This window comes from Pieris brassicae, chromosome 5, assembly GCF_905147105.1.
Source record: "Pieris brassicae chromosome 5, ilPieBrab1.1, whole genome shotgun sequence".
Lineage (NCBI taxonomy): Eukaryota > Metazoa > Arthropoda > Insecta > Lepidoptera > Pieridae > Pieris > Pieris brassicae.
The window spans coordinates 13,146,689-13,160,071 of record NC_059669.1 but is presented as its reverse complement, the minus strand read 5'-3'; the positions used below and the strand labels follow the sequence as shown (position 1 = coordinate 13,160,071).

Below are 13,383 nucleotides of genomic sequence, written 5' to 3'. Positions count from 1 at the left end.
ATATTTGAAATGAATAAAGATTATTGAAGTAAAGCTTCTTTATCGGCGTTGGAAATAAACGTTACGCATCAGATTTTTTCGTTATGTGCCATCTTTTTCTGGTCCCTACCACAGTTGATTCGAAGCCATTAATAACAAAAATATATAATAACGATAACAATGATAATAATAAATCTGTTACGATTAAGGAAATTCTGTTATAATCTTAGTAGTAATAAGGTAAAATGAAATAATTTTATTATGTGTCATGTCTATGATAGTAAAAGCCTTTTGTTAAACTTTATCTAATTTAACTTTATCTAATCAATTTCTGTAAAGTTGCAAATAGTAGAACATTGATATCAAATAGAATATACGTTGTTAAAAACAATCCTTTATATAAATATAAATAAATAATTCAGCACAGTCATGTGGTCACTTATGCTTTCTTACTGATAAAATGTAAATGTTACCAAAACACACTCCCATACGAAACATAATTTTTGCAAAGCAATTGCACAAACACAATTTACATAGCTTATTAGCAGGACAAATACTGGGCGCGAGTAATAAAATTCATCTTGCATTACAAGTGAAGCGGCTGGCCATAACAAAAGGTAATTTGATTAGGAATTTTCATACACGTAAAACAAACCACGTCTCACTCAACCTTTGTACCAATTTCTTTGTGTTTTGTTTCATTTCATGCGAAATTTAATTTCAAGACTCGCGCGGAATGATATTACGAGCCGCGACCGCGTGTAATTTCCATTGCTATTCCTCAAGTGTGTGGACATTGGGCCTTTTTCATCACATACCCTCTCGGTCGGCATGTTTTTCGTTTGCGGACAGCGTTTGTTCGGAATTAAAACCGCCGGATTGTGGCATCGTTAATTGCTGAATGAAACCACCTGTGAAATTTCATCGGTGAAGTTTTACTTTGAAACTTACGTTAATTTTACGTGTTTATGTTGCAATTAAACGGCTATTCCGAGTTCCATCATTGTGCCGGTATGTTTACATTATACGCGGTGATTTTTATAAATGCTCTTTCGTATCTACATTCCACTTACATTGTTGCTCAGTTATAATATAGACCGGGCCAATTTGGTATCAATATCTGTGGTCATAGATCAGACAATGATAAGTACATTTTTGCTCAGTATGACTTATCATATTCTGACCTACGGCTACGGATATATAATCAAGACTGTGTCGCATTTAGTGCTGAAACACGGTGGACATTTTCTACATCATCTTCGCCTTGCGTACTCGACGTTTTAGAAACTTTGCCGTTTCATATTGTTGTTATTTTCCTATATAACTATGTATTTACAGTGTATATGCGTGGATACTTGGCGGATCCATGTATCGGCGGATTTATAATAAGAAAGAGTCCCCCTCGTTAGTTGTGTGCTGCGATATTGCAGGCTACTCGATTGTGAGGAAGTTGCGTGGTACTGATTAGCGCTGCGCCTTCTTAATTTCTCGGTTTATTTTAACAGATATCCTTTCCATATGATTGTCCACCTTGTACCATGTTTGTGCGCATAAAATAAAAATCCTTGCTCTTAAAAGCTACCAATACAGTTATAATATTCAAAAAACGTCATTATAAAGGTGTTATTAAAAAAGATAAAAATATTTGGAAGGGCAACATCATTCCATATAAAAAAAGCATTTCCATAAATAAATCAAATATCAATTGAGAATGGACGTGCGCACCCTCTTTACATCTGCTTAAATAAAATCCAACATAAATCGGGATCCAATAAAAAATACCTTACAAGCCTCAGTGGATCCCTTAAGAAGTGGCAACCCCAATTTGCCATCGATACAGACAGTGGCCGGCTTAAGGAGCTCCCTAAAGGAAAGGGATAAAAAGGGGACTTTTGTGATCTCGAAAATCGACACTCCAGCGATTAGAATACTTGGGCCGTGGGAAATTTCGCCCCTTGAGGAAAAATGCAAAATCAAGGTCAATAAATCCTTAATTTTTTACTTGTTTTCACAAAAACTAAGAATAACACGTCCTTGCTAGAAAATTATTTAGACCCCTATTTTTTATCATACTTGGTACAATTTTCTGGTCTGCGACATACTGCTTTTCTAATGGTTAGTTGTAGATCTTTACCGTAAAAGCAAGTACCGCATAACACCCTATTTTAAAATAGCAGAAAGCGGGATTAGAACGACACAACTTCCGATTGATAACACGCAACAACTAGGCATACAATCATTCTCTTGCATACATTTTATATATGTATGTCTTTTGGCAACTTAATATATATTTTTGTATCGTTCTATATGTATCTTCACATAAATCCACAGATTATAAATCTCAAACTACTAAAGTCCACTAACTTGACCAAGATTACATCTCACTTGTAATAGAATGTTTGCCCATCCGGTCTAGTGGTCACGTCCTGTGCAAACTGAATTTAGTTAACCATCGGCCACTTGACTATTTGTTGTGCTGTCTATGAGATTAAGACGTGCGTTGCCTAAACTACGAAACATAAACAGATAATGTTAATTAGAACACTCAGTTGTAATATAAAGATTCGTTTATACGAGATTTGTATCATTTCTGTAAAATTGTAATGATTAATATGTCTGACCTATAGATACTTTTGCAGAGTTGGCCTAAATTTTATCTTATATTATGTCTGACAAATCTGCACGCCATTATGAGTGGCAGAATATGCGAAGTTTATATTGTTCAAAACATTTTTGTACCATATTCATGCAAATAAATAAATAAGTATTATATCATTGTAGCTATTTCTTTTGTTTTTTTTTATAGAACAGGGGGCAAACGGGCAGGAGGCTCACCTGATATTAAGCCACACCACCGCCCATGGACACTCCCAATGCCAGAGGGCTCGCGAGTGCGTTGCCGGCTTTTTAAGAATTGGTACGATCTTTTCTTGAAGGACCCTAAGTCGAATTCGTTCGGAAATACTTCAGTGGGCAGCTGGTTCCACATAGCGGTGGTACGCGGCAAAAATTGCCTTGAAAAATTTCAACGGGTATGACATAAGCCTCTACGCCGTAGCACCCAAACACTGATTTTTCAAAGCTCAACAAGTAATAGTTCAAATGATTTAATCGAAAATATTAGTTCACAGATCATAGACAAAGCAAAAACTCTAGAAATCCATAAGACCGTGTCTTGTTATGTAAACGTATACGTTTTCTTTACGAAGTATTTTCAAATAAATCCCAGCCAATAGGTGAAGCCACAAGTCAATTAATATATGGGTCCTGAAGGCGTCGGGTCGTATCCCTAATACTCGATTCACGGTGCGGATTAAACGCCAAATTGGTTTAAGCAAGTCCGGAATCAGCCCCAAATCAATCTCAATCGGTGAGATTTAGTGGATTCTAGAGATTGTGGATTTTATGCCGACTCGCACGAGTTCTAGAGACCGTGTTATTCTGTATTTTTATAAGGTAGGTTCAAGTATAAGCTGTGTGAAACAAACCCTATAATTGTAATAAGTAACAAAGAAATTATACATCGTGAAATGATGTAGTACAAGTAGGTTTTTAAATAGGAAGATCTTAAAAATCCTATAACAGTTTTTGAGGCATTATACGAGTTAATAGTTACTAATCATATTCACTTGCGTATTTATTGGTGATATAGTGAGGGCGCACTAAACAGGTGTGTCGTCGATGGAACGATGTATGTTAGGAAAGAAAATATATACAATTAAGAATAGATTATTAAGAAGAATAAATAAGGTAGCAGATGTCACAACGAAAATAAATAAACTTAAGTGGTAATGGTAAAAAACAAAAAAGTGGAACAAGGAAGTATGAAACTGGTGCCCAACTATAAATGTAAAAGGGGAAGACAATTTAGAAGGTGGAGAGAATATTAAGGAAACAGCAGGTTGTACAAAGCAGAGAGTGGCACAGTGCAGACAGGAATGGCGGGATTTGGAGGAGGCCTTTGCCAATAAAGGATACGCAGATATCTAGAAAGAATGAGATGAAATAAACATAAAACATCAGGTGAGCCATCTTTTTTTATATAAAGCAGGGGGCTTACCTGATGTTCAGTGATACCGCCGCCCATGGACACTCTCAATGCCAGGGGGCTCGCGAGTGCGTTGCCGGCCTTTTACCTTTTAATCTCCTGCCGTTTACAAAACAAATTGAAAATATTGTGAAATAAAAGCCTTTGAGCCTACTATTGAAAATAAGCCAATTTATGATTATAAAAATAGTTTAACATTACATGCAATTGTTTTAACCAAAAGACATCCCCAATACACGTTTTCAATTCCAATAGATCCTAATAAGATTAACGTTGTCACGGGCGTGAGATAAAATAGTTTGTGGTCTGATTGAAGGAAGAACATTCCTTCGGAACTGCACGTAACAATTTCAACCCAATCCCATTAACACAAGGTACATATCTGCGAAACACTTTTCTCGCTACGGTCATCACTCGCATGACTACGCAATATCGGGAAGGTGACTGTCGTTTTCGATAGATCTTATTGCCGTGGCGTAGGGGCTATACTGCCCTGATGTTAACTTCGATTGGCTAAGGTTTACAAATTGGATCGGTCGGGTAAATCAGGGTTAGCCGTAATTGAGTATTACAGGATCATTTGGTGGTCAAAGGATTATGACGATATCTATTGATCTCTGAATGTTTGTATTCAAGTTCTTAGTTTGGGTCATGTCAAAGTAGATGGCTGGAAAGGGTAAATATTATAACGTGGCTTTATATTATTGGTATTTTTATAGAATACATATAATTCTGTAATTGTTATTGATTTTTAATGCCTTAATATTATCCCTATATATATAAAATTTTCGTGTCACATTATTCGTGCCCTTACTCCGACGAAACGGCTCGACCAATGCTAATGAATTTTTTTATGCATATTCAGTTAGTCTGAGAATCAGCAACTAGCTATCTTTCAAACCCCTAAGTGATAAGGGATGTCCACGTCAAAAAATTTTTTTCTATCTTATTTTTATTGAAAGAAAAAAATGTTTCCTGGAAATAATATACATAAAATCGACGTTTGCCGGATCAACTAGTCTTATATACAATCCGTTATTGCTATATCTATATAGGCTCATCAGATATTAAGTAATGTGATATGGATACTCTCATATGATATGGATAATACCAAAGGATTCGTGAGTGCGTTTCCGACCGTTGAATGTTTGTTAAATATGTGTAACGTATAAATAAATAAACAAGATACAATTAAAAATGTTTGCTGCTTAACAATTTATCGTCCTCACAATCGAATGTAAACAGTGAAACAAGTAACAAATTGTAAAGCGAGCCTTCTATTTGTAAAGGATGTTGTTTGAGGTCCGTCTGCGACAATAATTACCTTTACATTGAACACTAAGAATATTCTGTTTTGACGCACACATATATATGTATATATATAATATTGTTGGAGATGGGGATGGCGAAAGGTGTTACTAATCGACTCAAATCTTAAATTTTTAAAATATTTAATTTTTTGTATGAATGGTGGAGAAATTAGATGAACGGAAAGCAACATGGTCTGCGTTATACATATTTCTAAAAATCAACCACAAATTTATAGTTTATAGAATACTTATTTCTAAAATCCAGTTGTATTTCGATAACAAAAAATCTTTTTACTTAACAATTAATTGATAAGACAACACTCACTCAGTAAATTAAGATAGCGAAACATCAACTATTTATGAATAAGTTTAAATATCAGCAATTCCCCTTACACAGCTTTCGCCCAATAAAAACATCCTTGCAATCGTTGGCAAGTTTCGCGAGCGTCTCAGACTAAGTTCAGCCGTAGGATCTTAAGATAATTAGTCGAAAGGGGCTGTTTATTGCTAATATTAGTTGTAGGGATTATTGCGAGGCAGCCTTTTACTGCCATTAACATAAGTCGATGTTGCTCTATACTCTAGTGTTATTTTTATACCATAAGATGATAACCATATCTTCTAAATGGATTAAGCTGGGTTTGAGTTTCGTAAATTTGTATAGTCAACCATTATTTTTAAATACAAATTAGGAACGCTTTTGATGGCGCACCAACAGTAGCTGCCAGCCAAGGTACAAGGTAGGTAGGAATATTTTTTTGTTATAAATAGTCAGGGCTTTTCAATGATACTCTAAAATTATGACATCAAGCTGGCAACGGTACCACAGGAACCAAACTTTTAAAATTTGTTTTAATTTTTAATTATTATTATTACTATCAAGGTTACGATTATTGTATATTTAAATTAATTGATTCTCAGTTGTTATTGACATTTGATTTATTTTTCACGTATCAATACAATAGTTCAGTGATATAATAGAACTGAAATTTATTACTATAGAAGATTGGACGAATCATCTGAACTTTATCTACAGAATCCCTTTAAATATAATTGAAAAGCAAAAAGACCGTATCGGTTTATCTCGAAGCGAATGCACAAATCCAAAAACATCCCCAAGACGGGGCGACTGCCGTGGATGCGGGCAAATCTTCGAATTAATTTTACTGCCGAAATATGCAAATATCAAGATATACCCGCCTAATAACATGTACAAAAGAGTGGTGACTCGAGCGCGCTGAGATATAGATGAAGTAGGGCGGGGTGGGGATTTTTATACATAATACCGCAGCTTGCGTGTCTCTGAGAGTATTTATTTTAATATCTGCAACAGCAAAATTGCTTACTGAGTTATAACCGCCACCACTACGTGAACCCACAGAAGTGTTTTGAACCAATCCTTCAAGAATGGAGCAGGCCTTCTAGCAATTTGAGTGTCCATAGGTAGGCGGTCATTTAACCAGATGAGTTTCCTGCCCGTTTGCTCTCTGTCACAATAAAAAAAGGAGGTATGGCGCCGCATTCTGTATGACTTAGTTAATGTATCGTAGGGCTTCAAGTAATATCACATTAGAGAGCATTTAGACATTACTGCATCATAATTAACGTTACCTATATTAATGAAATTTTCCCTTTGTTTTAAATGTTTGATCAACATCTACGGTTATATATATATATCTGTAGTATGAAATTTATAATGATTTCTAAAGTCCATAATTCGTTTTCCGTACCTTTGCATCTGCTTCAATTGTATCGTTAAAAAAATCACTTCAACAACGCGATTTCCTATAGGGGCGATTACTGTACATGGATGTCACATCTACAAATACATGATCTACAGAATAATCTTTGGCTTAATCGTTACCTCAGGCTAACATTATAGCCGCTTCGAGGAGTTTAATAGGTAACAAAATTTACCGTGATAGTAGAAAATACACGATGCTTACGTGCTTGCTTTCTTGCTAACTTATCTACGGTTATTAGATCCAACCTGTTTAGTTTGATAATGAGAACACCCTTTACGGGGTTTAGTGGACACTGGGACACTTTCATACAGAGATATTTAAAGTCTTTGAGCGTGTGACCCAAGTATTGCGAGTTGTATCCACGAGAATGTAAGTGCGTGATCCCATTTCACCATGTCTCCTGCTGATAGAGGACAAATCTTTGTTTTTAATTATATTATTAATTATTTAAGATATCACGTGAAACATGGTGTAATGGTAGCAGCTCCTTACAAACGTTGTATAAAACAAAAAACCTTGGCGATTAAAAAGAGTGGTGTAGAATTTATTGCCTTCCGTTCTTCTCTTCCGTTCTACGCCCTTGATTTGAGAACTGGCAGTGAATGTAAAATTAGACGCATTGAATATATATTTCATTTGTGATATTCATAAGTGTACATTGTGTTACCTATATGAAGAAATGATTTTGAAGTATGTATATTCCAAAGATTGAAGAAGAATTGGAGACTCACTGTGGACGCCCTCTGCCCCACCTAGGGGTTATAGGACATTAAGTCAAAGTAAGTCAATATTCCAAAGATTAAAGATGAAACGAAAAAGCGTTGTACTTCGGAATTTCAGTTCGATCCCTAGCGACTACCATTGTTTCGGGTGTTACCAATGTTGATTGGATTATTGTATGTGGATATAGACAGCTGGAAGAATTTAGAGGAGGCCGTCACTCCATAGCAGTTCGAGTAATGTTAAACATAATGCCATGGACTTAATCGAATATAATACTCGAATAAATGTATATGTAGCTAGTTTAGATATATATATATTCCAACGACTTCGTTTAAAAAACACGATAGAAAATTAGATTTGTTTTTATGATTTTGTATTAGATATGTATTTGGGCCATTGTCAGGTAAAATGATATGTATAGCGGATCCAACAGACGTTGTCCTGTACACACGTCTTACATACAAAAATCTTATAATGCAAGACATTCTCGACTCCACATGAAGATAAAAAATAAATCAAAATCGGTCCAGCCGTTGAGGTTTTTAATTACGAACATGCACAAAAGTTTTATATATATACCATTTGTTTATTTGCGGTATAGATAAATAACATAGATAGATTTAGCTACTTACTTGCATAACACAGTCTGATTGCCTGATTCGAACAAGCCGCCTCGGCCCCATCTAGTCGGCAGCTCAGCGATGGTAACACCACGCGAACCCCACACGCATAGCCGCGTCCCACACTCACTGCTGGTGAGACGCTCTACGGGAAAAGCTGGCGGTGACAGTAGGTGCAGCTTCTGGAAATAGATATTTATATGAGGAACAAGCGAAATTGTTAACAATATTTTTCTCTTGTTCAAAAAGTACATACAAGATAATTAACTTTTGATTTTTTAGGCAACCGTAGATGCAGGTAATATTCTTTTAAATTAAAGTTTTAATCCAGCTATGAATGTAAAAAACACATAAAATTTACACATTTAAATATTCGTAATATATAATATATTTAAAACAAATTAAATTACGTACAAGTGCACCAAAAACCAAGGACTCTAAGTTCGATACCTGAAGACCTACTTCAATTACTTAAAACTCAAATTTTAAGGAATAAAAATAATGAGTACTCAAGTATGACTGACAACTAGAAATTCGTCTGCCACATAATCTCATAAATTTAATTTTAAAAAATGTCTAGGCCTAGTGAGAAGACTGAAAAGGACAAAACCATTTTAACTAGTGAATTCTTGTTAGTTTGAAGTGCTAAACAGTGAGTGAAATAGAACACAAGAAGTTTTCCCTTTAATAGAGACTGTAAGTAGTGTTATTGTTAACTTTCTTATGTTAAAGATGACGGGTTTTTGCAGAAATGACTCACGGTGTCCTCTATTTTCGAAATGTTTGTGTTGGGGTTTTAATTTGGATATTATTGGATCCCAGGTGTTTGATAATTTAAGGCTGTCTTCTCCATTGAAATTGGGGTGTTTTTTTTTAAATTACTTATTAGTCTTAAGTTAGGCTAGATCGTAATGCACCATGATGTCTAAGTAAAGACGCATGTATAAAAAAATAAACGCAAAAAACCGCAAACACAATTAAGCACTTCAGAATAATTTCAAAGCAATTTCAAAGTATAGCGATACCGTACTATCTAACAATGTGATTAGTAAAGTTTTTTAATCAATAAAACAACGTGGCTCTATTATTATATTTTTTCCCTCATTTCTCATTAAGTGCCGGTATCTCGTTTCCTTCTAATCATTTAACGTTTGATGCCGGCCATGGGAGGAAATTGAAAAAGTTCGCTCCATAGTCTATGAAATTAAGCTATGCCTCATGGCTCTAGAATAACACTATGATAGCTTCGTATGGATATATAACACTAGATTTAGAATATGGGCTGCATCCTTTATGACAAAATAATTAATGTAAGATCAAAAGTATGGTTTTCTATTGAAACAGGGGCAAACGGGCAGGAGGCTCATCGGTATGGTCGTCCATAGACACTCAATGGCAGAGAGCTCACGGGTGCGGCGCCGGCCTTTTAAGCATTGATACTTTTCTTGAAGGACCCTAAGTTGAATTGGTTCGGAAATACTGCAGTGGGCAGCTGGTTCTTCATAGTGGTGGCACGGGGCAAATGCCTTAAAAAACGCTCAGTTCCACAACGGACGTCGAGATGCTATGGGTGGAATTCTGAATTTCGTATTCTGCCTCCACGTCCGATTATGAAACTCAACTACAGGTATTAATTCGAACAACTCCTCTGAACACTCCATGGTAAATGCAGAGTGACCCCACATCTCTACGCAACGCCAAGCGATCAAGCCGCTCAAAAAAGGATTGGTCGTTGACGAATCAAACCGCTCTTCGTTGAATACGGTCAAGCGGAAGGAGTTGGTCAGGGTAGATCCCGTCCAGATAAAGATAAAGGTTTTAAAGATTTACTAATTTTACATCAGACTATTAACATTACTATGTAGCTAAAAGCATTAAAACGTAATAATTTCGTAACAAGTTACACAATAACTCTTAATATATTTTACCTCTAAATGTTGTATTTATAGATTAAAGGGAGACAAAGTATTATCTAGAAGGATTACAAAGAGAACTGCATTAACCAGTGATTATGGAAAAGAAACAAAAGTACGTTAACCCTCGCGAATTCTCTCTGTCTTTATTACCTTGGCCGGGAGGGCGCGGTTATAATGCCAGCGAAATGATTGCTTACGCACTTCATTATCCATAATAAATTTGTACTTAGCTATTTTAACTCAAAACAAGTTCTCAGTTTAAACTATAATTTTATTTTAATATTAATTTGGTTTTACATGCCGGAGGAAAGGCTCTTCCTCTGAGCTAAAGGACGACCCAATCAGTCTAACCAAGTGGTCGAAAAGTTGTATATTGTATCCTTAGCGTTCGGAATAAGTTTGTTAAGTAAGGTAATACTAATAATTAAGACTGTGGATTTAATTCCTATAGTTATTTTTTCAAATAGAAAAACAAAACCATTATAAGTGCTTAGTTGTAAGTGGAGAAATAGACAAGAATGGCCTTAATAGAGACTGTAAGTAGTATTATTTGTAAACAATATATATATACGAGATAAGAAATGTTATCCATAAGTATAATTATGCTGATATTTTATTGGAAACACATAAAATGAATGGTTTCGATATAAGATGCGATGTCTCATTCGCGATACAATGGCGATACTATTTGTAGTAAATGCGGGTAGAATTGTTTGTTTATTTATTTATAAAAGCTTGCCAACGCTCGGAACTCTTATACTGAGTACAAAAAAAATGCAATACTGAATGTGACAAGCACTTATAGGCAAACATAAGACACGAAAGGAAAACTGATTTTAAAGTGTAAGGGAAGCAACTATGGATATCCAGACTTAGCTGATTTATCAGAATACTCGATCTAGGTTTCGGTTTAGTTTCGGTAAGTTTTGGCCTAAACGCGTTCGTCTGAAAGTAGGGACAAATGTTATGATAGGATTCCTAGGGTATCTAGAATTAGATTTTATTAACCGATTATTGTTACATAGGTATATGTTAACATCAATTTATTTCAAACGAATCGCTGGTACTTGAACCAAACAAAAACACCGTGCGGTGTGGTCACCGCTGCGCGCCTATAAATTCAGGCGATGAAAACCTCCTGACAGCTCCGAACGGTTGACTCCGCGAACTGTAATGCCTTCGAATTATATGGGGAAAGGATTAATTTACACATTTCACCAAATATCTTAATACTGTGGATTTTATTCCTGTGGTGGTTGTATGTAAATTTTATTTTCTATACTTTCAGATTGAAAAAGAAAACCATTTGTATTAGTGTGAGTGTAACGTGCTGAACATTGGTAAGTGGAAAAATAGATAAGAACAGAGTGTCTTACCCTTAATAGAGACTGAAAGTAGTGTTATTGGACTCTTTTGTTAATCGGTAAGTTAGGTTAGTTTTAATATACTTATTAGTATAAAGAAAGTCTAGATTGTTTTTCATATAATATGGAAAACGTCATGGAACAAGGCATTATGTGAGTGGCGTGTAGACACTCGCCTAAGATTCATTATAAGATGCAACTGAAAGCATTCTCAAAATCTCGTCTCGCCATTGTTATGAAACAAAGCCTCAATATCGCCACACTCCATAAAATGCTTGGCGCGTAACGACACAATTGCGTGAAATATTAAAATACCCGCAATCAATAATAAATTTTATCGCCAATAAAATACAAAGGGGTCGTTATGAGAAAAAATTAAGCCCCATACCTCACACGATTACCTCTCCAATGTATTGAGCTGTAAAACAAAATTATATATGCAAATTTTTACCGCAAGGACAATAAAAAAGGCCGCGGTGCCGAGTTACGTTCCACGTACCATGTTAAGCTGATACAATTAAAGGATAGGATTTAGAGGGAACAATATTTTAATTTATATTATTTAAATTAAGCTCTGATCACCCTTGTTCAACCATAAAGAAGTGCGTGAATTTTAAATAGAACTTTCTAAATTGTACCTAAATCATTTTAGCAATATATTCGTACTTTTATGTGGATAGCAAAAATCAACAACTATGTGGAACTAGCTGCCCACTGAAGTATTTCCGAACCAATTCCACTTAAAGAAAAAAGCGTACCAATTTTTAAAATGCAACGCACTCGCATGCCTCTGGCATTGAGTGTCCATGGGCGGAGAGTTAAAAATAATAATAATAACACTATACTGCCCCTGCCATCGTGTCCAGGGTTTAATGCCAGTTCCGAGGAAGAAAATATCTTTTCCTGTGATTTATATTTCACTACTAATGTCTGTTATTTACTTTTTATTCCGTATCTTCTATAATTACTATTTTTAATTGATTAATTAATGAGGACTGGATGTTGACGTTGCGCCTAACCGCAACATCTCTCGCGATTATCACTTTACATCATTTACTCCTGTCCGTTTGTCTTCTGTTCATTAAAGAAATCATTTATTCATGTAGGTATACTGACTTGCAATAAACTCTCCGTCACTATTTTAAATAAACTTCATTTTAAACTCTAAGTTTATTGATAACTACCTTTTTATAATGACCTTAGGGCAAACACTTGTCTTTGACAGAATAAAATCCTGGAAATTGTTTTTTTACTCCCGAGCCTCAAAGCCATCCAACACGTCAGCACGTACTAGAATTAGATTAAAAGCTTATCTATATTTTATTTCGAATAATATATAAATATTCAAACCGCGTCTGTCCGTGTATCGCGATCGGTGTCCGGCACAGATTTTTTTCCGCCATTTCAGTCTACGTGACCGGGAGCTACGGCGAAGATTATACCGCTCGGGTTGCCCTCAAATAATTATTTGTTTTGATATTTTTTAATTTCTGCACGGAATATAAATGACAGGTTTTGGATTATGGCGATGCGGTGTTTGTGTATTACATATATTAGATACTATGGCCAATATAGATATATAGGATTAACGGAGATTTTTTATCGTATCACGTATAGAATAAAATGTAACAAGTATTAGCGAGAAACATGTTTCATTGTCATGTGTTGTTTTGAAAAA

At 35.3% G+C, this 13,383-nt stretch overlaps 1 protein-coding gene across 1 annotated transcript in view; it reads right to left on the bottom strand.

Annotated features, from left to right (window-relative positions):
* LOC123710065 (nuclear pore complex protein Nup88) overlaps window positions 1–13,383 on the bottom strand; it is a 110,045-nt gene that overhangs the window by 29,133 nt on the left and 67,529 nt on the right. Inside the window, exon 2 of the mRNA XM_045661752.1 lies at window positions 8,438–8,607. Coding sequence (XP_045517708.1) covers window positions 8,438–8,607 — 170 coding nt within the window. The remainder of the gene's footprint in view (window positions 1–8,437; window positions 8,608–13,383) is intronic.